The sequence below is a fragment of the Podarcis muralis genome, chromosome 10 (assembly GCF_964188315.1).
Source record: "Podarcis muralis chromosome 10, rPodMur119.hap1.1, whole genome shotgun sequence".
Taxonomy (NCBI): domain Eukaryota; kingdom Metazoa; phylum Chordata; class Lepidosauria; order Squamata; family Lacertidae; genus Podarcis; species Podarcis muralis.
In genome coordinates, this window is record NC_135664.1 from 59,017,380 (window position 1) to 59,031,857 (window position 14,478).

General features: G+C 41.1%; 2 protein-coding genes across 21 annotated transcripts in view; one reads left to right on the forward strand and one right to left on the reverse strand.

The window, feature by feature from the left end:
• The window catches only part of DCP1B (decapping mRNA 1B), a 36,770-nt gene that overhangs the window by 21,971 nt on the left and 321 nt on the right, over positions 1 to 14,478 (reverse strand). For 2 of the 5 annotated variants that reach the window (XM_028747540.2, XM_028747543.2), the window contains exons 2-3: positions 11,796 to 11,836; positions 9,630 to 9,757 (exon numbers count right to left, since the gene is read on the reverse strand). In XM_028747540.2, coding sequence (XP_028603373.2) covers positions 9,630 to 9,757; positions 11,796 to 11,836 — 169 coding nt within the window. The other 3 variants (XM_028747542.2, XM_077935189.1, XM_028747544.2) reach the window with 3 other exon arrangements.
• Positions 2,574 to 14,478, forward strand: part of CACNA1C (calcium voltage-gated channel subunit alpha1 C) — a 518,169-nt gene continuing 506,264 nt past the window's right edge. For 12 of the 16 annotated variants that reach the window (XM_077935171.1, XM_077935172.1, XM_077935174.1 and 9 more), the window contains exon 1: positions 2,574 to 3,001. In XM_077935171.1, the coding sequence (XP_077791297.1) occupies positions 2,863 to 3,001 (139 nt within the window). In that variant the 5' untranslated portion in view covers positions 2,574 to 2,862. The remainder of the gene's footprint in view (positions 3,002 to 14,478) is intronic. The other 4 variants (XM_077935179.1, XM_077935185.1, XM_077935182.1 and 1 more) reach the window with 1 other exon arrangement.

Consider the following 14,478-nt stretch of genomic DNA (forward strand, 5'->3'; position numbering starts at 1 on the left):
CATTGCTTCATTTTAGGGTCATTTCTAACATAATGTTTTGAATTTGTGAAATGGCTTTTTAAAAGCATTGCCTGAGTGCTTAAGCAGAAATTGTACATGGGGCTGATGTATTTTCTGTATCAGTCTGTCAATGCGATTCTAAATTTCTGCGCATTCCTGTTCTTCATAAAAATTACTTGGATGATTAATCGCTTCAAAATGGTAATCTGTGCACAAATCACTTAATTGCAAACTATTCCAATGCAGCTTTTCTTGTGCTACACTTCGACTATTATATGAACAGATTCAGGGATGCCAACTTGAATAAAATACCGGGGGGGGGGGGAGCCCCGCCCTGCATAACCGATCAGATGATGTGGCACACCATACCATTTGAATGGCAATTACCATCAAATTTGGGGAGGCCCAGCCTCCTCAAAATTTATTTTATGGGGGAGGGGCCCCCGAAGGGACCTTGGTCCCTAGGAATTGGCTCCTATGAACAGACCTACTAAGAATCCACTTCAGACAACTGTTCAACAATATTCTCAATTCTTTATTAGTCCTCTTTATGCTCAGCAATAAATTCTAACTAAAAACTGCAAGAAAGCTAGTATAACAAAGGGGCCTAGAGCTTGAGCTGGAATTCAGGAAGTCATTGGTTCAAATCTCACCTCAGAAATGAATTTACTACGCAGTCTTTGGAAAGCCACCATATCTCAGCCTCACGTACTCATCCTACATCCGTAATATGGGAACAATACTGAGTCCTAAAGAATCGCAACGGGATAGCACAACAGATGAACACAATAAAAATGTGGTTGTGGGGTCCAAAATAGTGCAAGTGAACAACTTCAGTGAAAGGATCCCAATGCACTTTGAGCAAAAGCTCTCCCCAGGGAAATATTTTAGTATTCCTACACAACTGGATAGTTGTTGTTTTTTTAAATGCACTCCGTTAAGCCTGAACTTTTTCAACAACAGTTTAAAACCATACAAAGCATGAATCGATTTGTTTATTTTTATCATAACATAAAGTGTCAAATAAAAAATGGCTTAAGGTACACAGAACTAGAAAAATCAACATGAGAAGTCTCTTCACTTGAAAATATAAATGTGATGGATATCACATTTGATGAACTGGTACCCCACATGACCTGCAAAGGGCAAAGGACTGGAGCAGAATGCATTCCTAACAGTGTCAGACTCAATAGCAGTTTGTCCAGACCAGCAAGAAAACCCATCTTGGAAGCTGTAAAAGAGGCCAGAGAATATCAACTTATCTGCTGGACTCCTGACTTATTGTCTCCCTTTGACTAGAGTGCAGTAGTGTTGTATAGGCCAAATATACCTGCCATCTACTTATGGCACCAGTTCTCAATTCCTCCCTTATCAGAAAAGAATACATTTTGAACTGCTTGCTCTTCATTTTCCTTCACGGGTGTTAAGTGCAGCACACTTCACTTCTATTTCAAATTAGGACTCCCATATGACACCACACCTATGCATGTGTTTATTGAATCTGGTGGTACCTGCACACATGTTTTATGGGCAAGAGTTGTTACATACTTAAATATCACAATCCAAAAATGATTGCCTAAACCAGATGCCTCAAAACAAATTAAATCCATCTCTTGTGACAAGTTACGGATTGAATTAGATTGATTAGCAAGAGTGGAAATCTCTCTTTAGCTCAAGAAATCTGTGGTTAACTTCTGCTTGGAAGAAAAGGGATTTATAATCCTATAATGGTGTTTAAGTTCCCTTAACAGTGCCCTGGCTGCTTTCGTAAAAAAAATAAAAATAGCTCAAATGCCACAGGATTGCAGGCTCAGAAATGCAAAGTAGCCACTTTAAATGAATGCAATACAGATAGGAGTGAGTGGGGTTTTCAACAGTATCTTGAGCACTGTGTGACCCAGTAAGGAATGCATGTTTACAATAGGGCAGTCTCCTGGCTGGGACAGACTACTAACCACATGCATAGTATCCGAATATAAAGTTAAGGCAACACCATCATTTAAAGCATGCTGCCCCTGAATGATTTACAATCCCAGACACAAAAACAAGCTTATTCACCCATCAGTCTATGGAGCCATTTGCAATCTCAGATTAATTTCACTGGAAAGGTTGCATACTTATGGGGTAAACTGCATTCCTTTCCTTTTAAGGAGATGTTATCTGGGAGTTATTTTTTAATTGCTGAAAAATGTTAGAAGACTAGTTTTCAGGGCTGGCACTGAAGCAACCACTTTATCACATTGCATATAGATGAAAGAATCTAGAAACGCACTGCAAAATATGCATCAAACTTGCATTGCATAAGACTAGTGTGTATCACCGTTTTGTAACTCTATTGGCCTGGTTCTCATTAAAAAAAATATGTAATTCACTCATTTGATGAAAATTTCTCTCTGGGTGAAGTCCATAAAGTCCAAGAACCCCTTTAGAAAGACATATTCCTCCAAAACAAGGGTACATTATCAGAGACAGTGGTGGTGATGTATGAAAACCAGAGACCTCTATGACTCAGGGAGGTGATGAACTGACAGGCAGATGGAGCCCATTATCCTCACTTCTCAGTCCAAGTTTTCCCTGTAAAACTAACAGAGGAGAAGGATCTTAAGCAAGCACAAGGCACAGACCGCAAGAAAAAGACTGGGAAGAACTGAAAAAAACAAGGAGCGACACACAAGATATCGCTCAGATTGTAAAGTGGTTTCCTTCGGTCTGCCTTTGGGAGTTTTAACAAAATTGTACAATTTTTGCAAATTTTCCAGCTACTAGGTTTGAATACTTCTAATGAAATTGTCACTGTCACGCAAAGAGTTCACTTTTGCCATCTATCCGTTTGGACTGTGAAACTTCATTTTGAAGAACAGGATGTTTCAGACCATTGTTCGACAAGCTACTACAGCTTATCGTCCACTTCCTACGCACCACCCAGGGGAGCCTGGAGTGAAGTATACTGGCAAGATGGTCCATGAAACCCAACTCAGTTGCTTCTACATCACACCTGGAGGTAAGGACCCATAGCAACATGATATACAAAACTCAATGAAAAGATAACTGTACTTTATGATATCTGAAAAAATAGAGTGAATATTTTGGTATCTGCAGGTGAAATATTCTAAAATTTTATTTCTAAATTTATAAGAAAGGTCTTTAGAACTGAGAATTCCCAGAGTACTTACAGAGACAGACAGTTTCAGAAATAAATATGCCTAAATAATTTGGCAGAGAACTGATGTCTAGCTTCTTAAAACTGTGATAACAAGACTGGTTTCTAAACGCTCACTGTGTCAGAGATTTTTGTTTTCTCATTTCTCATTTTTCCAAAATTACTCAGTACATGGTCACAAATAATTTTGATTACTTTTAAATGTTTGCACAAAATCAGAATACAGAACCTCTCATAATGGGTATATAATAACAGTATGGAACAAGAACAATAAGCCACTTCAAATGTCTCCTTTTTCAAATAAAACTGTCCAGTCTACTTGGAAAGGCCTATCTTATCTCAAAGAAATGTCCAATATGGCCACAGTTGGCCATATTTTCTCAACAAAATATGTCCAGACTAAACTGTACTGTCTATGTTTTGAAATCCAGAAAGGGAACCTCTGGCACTGTACAGTGTACTGCATTAGTCTTTTTATGAATTCGGAACCATCCATAATAGCAGAAAACTCAAAAAGTGCCTCTCATACCACCCCTCAGATTTTACCTCCGAGAGTGGAGAATCATTGCAAAATCAGCACCAGCCGTTGACAATCTGCATACCATTGTTATCTTAAGCACTTCATTCCACCTCTTCTCACATGGCATAGTTTTGCTCTGATTCAATTCTGAATATTAATGAAGATGGATACTGTAATGAATTGGTATTTTGGGTTTATCAGAATGATCTATCAATGGTTCTCCAACAAGTGTTGGGAGCCTAGGTCAAAATGTGCTGAAAGTTTAGATAAGACATCCAATGGAGAAGACTTGTACTAGAGTTCCAAGAAATCTATAGGCAATGAGTATAATGTGGATATTGTTTGCTTTGTTTACAGTTCTACCTCAGAACAGGAAAGTGGTTCTATACCAGCAGCTTTAAATATGTGTTCTAGGGGAAAATAGGCTCCTCTGAAGATTATCAGGAGGTTCTTCAAGTGGCAAGCCACCCTATGAAATATGATATGTCATATGATGGTCTATACATAAAAATACATAGTACAGCTGGTGCATGACTTAAAACTGAAACAGGTCTTCCTTCTTTAAAAGCATACATTTAGAAATCTATGTTTCTATACCAGGGGGAAAAGTTTGCTGTCAGACCAACATGTAGCAAAACTGTGGTTTTTAGACCTGCATAATAGAAAAGGCTGAGCACACTGTTGTAACAGTTTGATGTCACGTTATTCAATTTGCTCTGCAATGTCATCTCAGTTTATTTCTGCCCATAAGACCCATAATGTAATATTTACTGAATATGTAAGCCACTAATCTAGAAGACCTTTTGGAACTTTTCAACTTAGAGTTCTGTGATAGTCTACTGTAAAAATATAGAATTGTTTGCACAACACAGTTGAAGTAAAGTTCCTGTTCAGGGAAATTATATACTAGTAACCCACACTATAATACTTCTCTTTACAGCATGAAAGTATTTTACTTCCCAGGAGCAAAAGTTCTGTCCCTTGCCATTACTAACAGATCTCTGTTTCATTTGATACCTACAGATACACATGTATAATGAAAACAAACTGACTTCAAATACTGCCTAAGGCAGCGAAGGGTTAGGGTTTCATTTAGTTGTTTAGTCCTCCTACTTGACTTTCAAAGTTCTGTTATTGCTAGAATTATGTTTGAATATATCAAGTGCTCATTTTTATATTACACAGAATAGTTTAACCAGGGCTAAAATGTATACAAAAATATGTTATTCAAAATAATATACAACAGAAAAAATGTTATTTGAAGAATATAAGTACTAGCCAATTTAATGGAAGGGCATAAAGAGGTAATTTTCTTACAGTAAGCACTAATTTTGCTTCTAGGCTATAGTTAGCTAGTCCAAGCAAATAACTATTATTGAATCTATGCCTGATTACAGCTGAGGTTATGAAGTGTATTTACCCCTAGAATAGAACTACTTTTGAATTGGAGGGGTGGGGAGGGGAAAGCATCCAGTTTAAGAAAAATAGCAAACAATTATTTTAAGTATTTAAAAGCAAAGTTGTGTTTGGACCATCATATTGTGGCTTATTAAGGCAAGATATGAACAAGCCTTTTGCCCATGCAAATAGCCCCTTCGCTCCTTCATAGTGCCAACCATCTACCCAGAAAGTCTGCAATTAACCACAATTTCTTGTTCCATCTATACTGGGAAACTATGGTTGCCAGCTTTGGAGTAAGTCAGCATCCTCAACCATAGATCCCAGCTTGTTCCAAAGCTGGAAATTTAGAGTTCAGACACAGCTGGCAGCCACAGTTTAGAGCAGGGGTAGTCAACCTTTTTATACCTACCGCCCACTAATGCATCTTTCTTGATAGTAAAATTTCCTTACCGCCCACCAGTGCTCAATGGAAGGAGGATTCAGCTTGTGCCGTAGAACCCCCTACCGCCCACCCAGAATCCTGAAACGCCCACTAGTGGGCAGTAGGGACCAGGATGACAACCCATGGTTTAGACAAAAATGAACACTGTAGTTAATTAGATACTTCCTGGCTCATGCCACAAAGGGAGGAGCAAAGGAGCTGAGATAATATATTCCGAACTGGACTATTATGTGAGGATGAACTAGAATAGTCAGCATATTTTAGCAAGTATCCAATGGGTATGGAGATGTGAACAGGTTCAATTATCAATCACATTTTCACCCAGGGAATTTTGAGCTAAAATCAAGCACTTTCAAGTCCCGTTGATCTCAGGGGGGGAAGTTCAATGCATGGCTAGTTTTGTCCTACTGAAATCAAATGGGACTTTAAAAAGTAGTTCAGCTCAGATGGATCATACTTTTACTTCAAAACATTTTGCTTCCTAATTTTTTATAACAAGACTTGCTATAACAACTATTCATAGTCCACTCTAACGAGATCTAGAGAAGACTGAAGATTTGAGAGGAACAGATGACATGGTAGACAAAAACCACTGCTGATGTTGGCTGGTTCAGGGTGTCATAATGTCCAGGGTTCCTACCCAGATGGCAAGCAAGAGGAACAGAAATGAATGCTTTTTACAGAACAAGGAGGGGAAGGAATTTTCTACTTCTTGTTCTTCTACAACTGTAGCAGTTATTTTGTTCTCAGCCTTGATCTTGCATGCTCCAGAAAAAGACACCAAGATTATCCATGGCAACAGCACATGTGCACACTTAGTCAGAACAACAGTAATGCCAAGCTATGCAGATAAGAGCTTAATTTGAGCCAAGTCTCACATGCCTTAGCCCAGCCTTGCATTTAAGAATCAGTTCGGTAGCCATCGGCAACCAGGAATTCCATACAAGGAAGTGAGCAGACTGGGAAAGGAGGGATGGAGCCCTCTGTCCTTCCTATGTGTTTAATGTGAAACGAAACAGGCAGCTGAAAGAGCGCAGCAGAAATGTGTCTCTCTCTTCTGCCTTTGTTAGCCCCCAGCACACTTGTAAAAATGTTTGAAGGCTAGTAACTTTTGAGGGCTTGTTTTACAAAGCTGGCAAACATTACTCCTCTTTCCTTCCCAATCGCTCTCAACTATTGGTGTTAATACCTTATAAATTCACTTGTGATGGAGGCATTATGGCCCCTGGTTTTCAGACAAAGCCCAGCATTGCATAAAAAGGGGTGAGGGAGGAAACACCGTAAGTAGCTGCACTCTCTGGAATCTGGGATAACACTAGCATGGGGAGGAGGCGCAAAACAAGCTCTTCTGATGTGGCCCAGGGATTCTCACATTAGTTCAGCAGCATAGGAAGGAACAGTGCTGCAATAGCCACTGGCATGATGTAAGGAGGAGACGAAGGTTAAGCAATGGTTCAGAATGCATTGCAGGCGTCCCTAAAGACAAAGAGAGGCACAAACTTCTCTCTTCTTCCTTTTGCTATTTAAATATGGGATGGCTGGGACAGGAAGCAGTGCAGAAAGTTAAGAGTCTTTATGTTGTGATACTAATAGTTGGCATGGGGTGGTGTCAAGAGCACTCTGTATTATTCTAGTTTGGGAACACTAGCTTTCTGTTTCTTTATTTTTTATTTCTCATGGTATGTCAGATTTCTACCCACTAAGACTGTGAGATAGAGAATTGGTGACAGTATTCCTTTAATCCTCTAGCTTTGGAGGAGGATTTTCTCTGGCCCTCCTGTGATGCAATGTTGCTGTCTTATATTATTTTGCTCACTAATTGACCTAAAGCATCTCACTTTATTTTGCTGAATAGTTTGCTGTTTAAATATGCTGTCATCTACTACTACTACTACTACTACTACTACAACAACAACAAACAAACAAACAAACAAACAGCCTTATATTTAAACACTACCCTTTGACACACACATCAAGCTATTGCAAGTGGGGCAGAGCTCCTCATCAGTTGAGGTCAGCATGGTTATGGTGACTGACTCAACCTCCAGTTGGTCACATCACCAATGCTTAAAGGGAGGTAGAGGGGGAGGAGACAAGGTGGAAGCCAGTTCAGTGTGTTGCAAATTCACCAGCAGGAGTGCCAGATTTGTCTCCAACAATGGACCTTTTCCCTCCCCCTCTACTTCCTGTAAGCAGCAGCAATGCAACTGACAGGTCGGATGAGAAGTGCCATTCCACCACGCTGTCTGCTACTGCTCTCCACCCTTCCTGTGCCAGCTGCAATAGGTTAATAACTTATGGGCTTATTTATATGACTACCTTCACTGTATGGTTTCAAATCCAGGCTGATCCCTGTTTATGATTAGTGCTTAATTCCTTTAACCATGATTAAGAGCAAGGGTAGCATTTCTGCCCAAGAGAGGAGAGGAGATTTGTGGAGGGCAAATCAGGCATTCAACTATGGGAAAGAGGGAGCATAAAGATTGCATCTGCATTGGTCCCATGTCCAAAAGTGCTCCGATTCCCAAGTGTACAGAATCGCTGCTTTCTAAAGAGTTCTTGGGACACCGCATTTCCTCAAGGCCAACATGTGAACTGGAAGATAAAAATCAGTCCTTGATATCACTATATGATGTGGGTAACCCATATGTGTACAAACACAACAGAAAACAACCCAGCTTTTCTCATCCTCTTCAAGTGTTTGTTATGCCTATGAGTCTAATTTGGTATTTAAAACCTAGAGAATGCTGTAATCTCTTAGGCAGATGGATTGTTTATTAATATGCATTTGTGAAAGCACAACAGAACTACAAGCTGTTCAGGGTTGCTAGATGCTAGTGTTACATAAAGAACTACTAACTACAAATTACATGCAAATGTTGTTTAAACGAGCCCTAATGCCACATTAAAAGGCAGGCAGGCCGGCAGGCAGGCATGGGACAGGGAAATTTGAAGCGGAGGGGGGGGGAGAGTATATACTTTTTCCACTCCCTGCTTCTTCTCTGCCCAAATGCCCCTGTCACTGCTTTTCCCACCATGGGGTTCTAAACTAGCGCTTGTCTCATTATTTTGGCAAGCCTGCTCATGACTCATGCAGACTATTCTGTAGGTTGGGTTGCTGGATAAGACACATGGCTGGTGTACTAACGAAATTTCAGTGGCACGATAAAGGCTGGCTCAAGACATTTTCCTCCCTGAGGAGGAATAAATTGCACCCCATACACCCCGACAAGTCAGAGGGCCTAGTACCCAAGGCCAGCAAAGTTATTTTGGCACCCGAGGCAGAAAATCCCATTAGAACCTTTTCCTGGCAGTAAAAATACGTGGCTACTACTACTACTGATAATAATAATAATAATAATAATAATAATAATAATAATAATAGTAATTAGAATAACTAACAATTTGATACCCTTTTGTGACATCTAAAATCAGCAGCCTGAGGCATCCAGCCTCGTCAGCGTTAGAAGGCAGCCGAGGCAACACAGTCATCCTTCAGGACAAATGGGAACCTTTATCAGCTGAAGAGCAGAGTAAAAATCCTTCAAACAAATACCTATAAACTGAGATCACTAGAAAGCTATCAGCATCACTGATTAAGCCCTTGCTGCTATAAACATGAGCTTATCACATATCTCAATGGGAGTTATTGAGCCCACCTGTATGAACATACCCATTTCTTGCTTGTGCTAGAGAACCCAGGAACTTGCTATACAACAGGGGTGGAGAACTGGATCTGGCTAGGGGCCGTATCCTTATATACCCTATCTCTCACAGCAGTCACCTGACATCACAATGACATCAAATGATGGAGCGCTTTGAAGTCCTAGCAAAAGTCAGGACACCAAAGCACCATCCTGGGTGCTTGCAAATAACCCTCTGCAGTGCTTTGAAGTGCCACTGATTGACTCTTTGCAAGTCTCTTCAAGGAATAGCTGGATATGGAGTTTCCCTTGGAGAACTCGCTAGTGCAGCCAATCCAGTATTTTCAACTGCTTTCTTGAAAAGTAAGAAACTTTAAAACTACTTTTTCAAGTTTTGAAAATTTCCACAGAGATTCAACCCCAAGAATTAGTTTAGTTAATGCACGAAAGTACAGTACTCACATCTGGCATTTCTGTAAAGCAGAAAAGGGTCCTGCAACTGGAAATCCAGATCTTTAGTTATGGGTTCTGTCCGATTTTCCATACTCAGCCTATTCATAATAGTGAATCCATACTTCGGTGAAGCTGATCTGAAAAACGATCAGAAATAAAGCCCTCCACGGTCAATGAAAAATAACTGAATGAAATTATATTTTAAAACACTTTGTTCTACAGGTATGGCTATATTTTTTACTAAAGTATCTGAAAGCCTAAGAAAAGACTTGGCTTTGGGGGGGGGGGGCAGCATTTTTATTTTTTTACCAACTTCAGTACAGGTCAGACACCTCTTCCTCTTAGAATGGCACCCTCTCACTGTTATAATCAATATCCTTCTCTACTACTTTAGAAATTTACATATCTTATTTTAATTCACTGCTTCTGCAGTTTACCTGCAGTTACCTTATTATTATTTAAATACAAAAGATAACAGTTTGTGAGGGCTAAGCAACAGTGCTCCCAACAAGAGCTCAGCTAGTTAAAAACTAATATATGAAAGAACAGTTTTTAAAAATATCTGACTCTCTTGTGCATACAAAGCACTGTGCCCAAACGTACACTTTAACCATCAGAGGCCTGCTCCACTTTAACAGTGTCATATTAGTTGGACTCTTTACATTATAACTTCCTTTTTATGATGAAGCAAGAATGGGCACACTAAGGAAATTCGCTACACAGAGGGCCTTCATTCCCATTTTTAACCTTTGCCTTTTTAAACCTTTTCAACACACGGTTATTAAAATGGGTACATGTAGAATGTTCCAATTTTGAACTGTGTTTGATACCAGTGAAAAGACACTGGCTTAATGTGTGGGAGACATTCCAAGTTTGGTAGTCCTCCAAGGATGTCTCTGTACCCTGAAGCCACAAGGAATGTGCATTACAGGAAGGGAGGTGACAGAAAATGAAACAAAGGGTGGAAGTGATAGAAAGCAGCAAACATGATGATAATCAGAGAATTATAAGATTCGTTTGTTCAGTTCATTTTACTTTTATTCCTAACAGAAGGCTTACTTTCAACATTTTAAAAAACACACTTATTTCTCCCCTAACTTGCAGCACCAGCAGGTTATAAATAAAACTGTCTTTATAAAATGGTTTCCAGAAATAGATGCAGAAAAATACTCTCTTATCTCTGTTCCTCATTTTACTTTTTGACAGTCTGAAGTGGTTTTTAACAGTCTGAATTGTGGAATGTATGAATTTGAACTGGAAAATATTCGGTTCAAATCTCTGGAATCAACTTGCCAGGTATTACTCTGTAGGCAAGCTCTGTTTTCTTGGTCTCAACTGCCTTTAGGCTATACAAGAATAACAACACAATAAAGTCCGTTCGACTTCCAAAATGTTCGGAAACCAAAGCGTGGCTTCTGATTGGCTGCAGGAAGCTCCTGCAGCCAATCGGAAGCTGTGGAAGCCCCATTGGCCGTTCAGCTTCCAAAAATAGTTCGCAAATCAGAACAGTCACTTCTGGGTTTGCGGAATTCGGGAGCCAAAACTTTCAAGAACTAAGCTGTTCAAAAACCAAGGTACGACTGTACTGACCTTCCTTACAGGGTTTTTAGCACTTTCAAAACCCTAAACAATTACAATTTATTACTAGTAGTAGTAGTAAGCTTGTGTTTCACATTGTTCTTATTTTTATTATTATTTAGTTCATTTTTTAAAAAATATAGGAAATATATAAAAAAGTTCTAAATATTATTTGTAAGGAAGATCTAGTAAGTTTAAAAGAGGGTGCGGTATCATAAAACTTTGACATCGGAAATATTTGCCTGATACTTTGTTTAGTCTGCACAGAAACCTCCTCCTTACACCTTGTTATACGTTTTTCACTGCCTTATTATCTTAGGAGAAAGGTATGGGGAGTCACTCTCTTCAGCAAGGTTCATCAATCTGCAGTATTTAAAAAATAATAATAATTCTACACTTATCATGTTAACATCAGACCAAGTATCTTTAATTTCCAATTTATGTTTTCAACCTTCATAAGTGATGAAGAGTTTCATGCAATTCAAAAACTTGTAGCTCTTGATCCAGTCAACGATATCACTTTTCTGTGCTTCTTTTTTGTAGTATGAGAATGGTGTGAATTTAAAACACTGATATTAAAATTAATAAAATTCCCACCTTGTGTAAACAAACAGTGTTCCTTCCACATCAGTCTTTTCCTAAAATCAATTAAAAATGCATAATTTTAAAGACAGAATAAAAGCCACCTAAGTAAATTAGTGCAAAGCATAAGCAGACAAACGACAAAATTGGGGGCTGTTTCAAATGTTACAGGTGATGAAATGTGATTTTAAAGCACCAATTGAACACTGGCTTTCTGGTATATACATGTCTTTTAAATCACTGTATGCATTTTTCTAAGCACACATTTACAGTATTCCTCTCCCCCCCCCCCCCCCCGTTTTAACATGTGCTCTGTATATATGCACTAGAAACATAACATATGAAACAGGCCTTTTCAATGAAGAATTAGGCCCAGATGCCAGCTCATTTGTCATAACACAGCTGCTTTCCCATTTTGGGGTATAAAATGCCTCCTTTCCTAAACTAACAATCCTGTTTGCCAGGGTCATATTAGACACTTCATCCAAATTGCCCTACTGTGGCTGAAGCAAGAGCAGACACTGAATTTTTGTTGAGTGGAAAATAAAGCAAGATTATCTCTGTATTTTTGGAGAATGTGAAACTCCATTTTCATGCAATCTAGGCTCTAAACATATACTGTACCATGGCTACAGCAGGGCTGGCATCAGGAGTCTGCATGGCTAGTAAATTGCTGAGGGCTCACGCTTCCATAAGGTCTCACTGCCAACGCGTAATGTGCTACTGTCCAGTATACTGCCCAGGCATCATTCTGGCCAACCTCCTTTAAAAAAAGAAAACTCTGAACTTCCAGGACAACCAGAGCTATGTTTGTGTGCCTTCACTAAACTAAGCAGCCAGTCCACAGAGCATGAAGAGACGTCTGGCAACAGGCCCATGCAAGGCTTGTCTGAGGCCCAGGGAAGGAGCCTTTTTCATACGATGTGCCACTGAGGCAGGGGCACCAAATCTGATCTGACACGACACACAAGTATGCAGTAACGCAGGTCCACAGGCATGGGTGCTTCACCCACGGTCGTTTCACCCATTAAGTCCCCGGTCGGCTGGGAGGCACATTCTTGGCAAGACAGTGTAAGTCCAGCAGGCCTCTGGTGGAGGACCCAAGCCAGCGTAGCCCTCCAAAGCTCAGGACAAATGTACCCAGCTACCCCCTGCCCTCTGCACTGGCCTGTCTGGCACCATTGCAAGCTGCTTTTGTTGGGCATGCTGGCCAGGGAGCTGCACCTGGGTCTAGTCTTTGCTGTGCTAAACTGGGCAATCATAGCCAGGCAGTTTGAGGAGACAAAGGAGGCAGCTACTGCAGCTTTGCACACCCTTTGATGGGCACGGTGGCCCAAGGAGCTGTTGCTTCAAGGAGCTGCTTGTCTCAGTCCAGTACCTACTAGCACCAAACCAAGCAGCCAGCCCAGGGGAGAAGCAGCAGCAGCATTGCACACTGCATTTTGAGCATGCTGGCCCAAGTAGCTGTTTCTCTTAGATCTGGTCAAACACTAATTAAAAGTAGATAAACAATGCAATCCTGTCAATGTACTGTATACCCATAAGTAAGCTCCACTGTGTTCACTGGGGTACAGTCCCAGCTAAGCACAAGCCTATACAGTACAGTGGTAAAGGTAAAGGTAAAGGTACCCCTGCCCGTACGGGCCAGTCTTGACAGACTCTGGGGTTGTGCGCCCATCTCACTCATGAGGCCGGGGGCCAGCGCTGTCCGGAGACACTTCCGGGTCACGTGGCCAGCGTGACAAAGCTGCATCTGGCTAGCCAGCACAGCACACAGAACGCCGTTTACCTTCCCGCTGGTAAGCGGTACCTATTTATCTACTTGCACTTTGACATGCTTTCGAACTGCTAGGTTGGCAGGCGCTGGGACCGAGCAGCGGGAGCGCACCCCGCCGTGGGGATTCGAACCGCCAACCTTTCGATCGGCAAGCCCTAGGTGCTGAGGCTTTTACCCACAGCGCCACCCGCGTCCCTTGTACCACAGTACAGTGGTACCTCAGGTTAAATACTTAATTTGTTCCGGAGGTCCGTTCTTAACCTGAAACTGTTCTTAACCTGAAGCACCACTTTAGCTAATGGGGCCTCCCGTTGCTGCTGCGCCGCCAGAGCACGATTTCTGTTCTCATCCTGAAGCAAAGTTCTTAACCTGAAGCACGATTTCTGGGTTAGCGGAGTCTGTAACCTGAAGCGTATGTAACGGGAAGAGTACGTAACCTGAGGTACCACTGTACTCAGAAGTAGGCCACATTAATTTCAACGGGAATTAATCCCAAGTGAGTATAGGACACCAGGACTGCAGCCTTAGTTTCTCCCCAAGCATCTCCAATATTACTGTCCTCTCCCGGTAAACTCATTATGAGGTTAGTCCTATAAATGCAAGCAAGCTCGGTATCGACCTGCTGTAGATGCATAGCTGTCAACTTTCCCCTTTTCTTGCGAGGAATCCTATTCGGAATAAGGGAATTTCCCTTAAAAAAAGTTGGCAGCTATGTCTAGATGTCATGGTTTACTCGCCCATCCTCCCCTTCCGCCCTGTTTGCCCGGGCTGCAGTCACGCATCAAGCCGCTTAAAGCGCATGAGCGGAAGAACAAGTTAAAAAGCCAGGGAAAGTGTCTCCCAGCAAGTTTCAACTGCGCAGACGCTTTAACGACGATTTCGCCAGCCCCGCCGCCCCTGCACTACAGAATTTACGGCGCG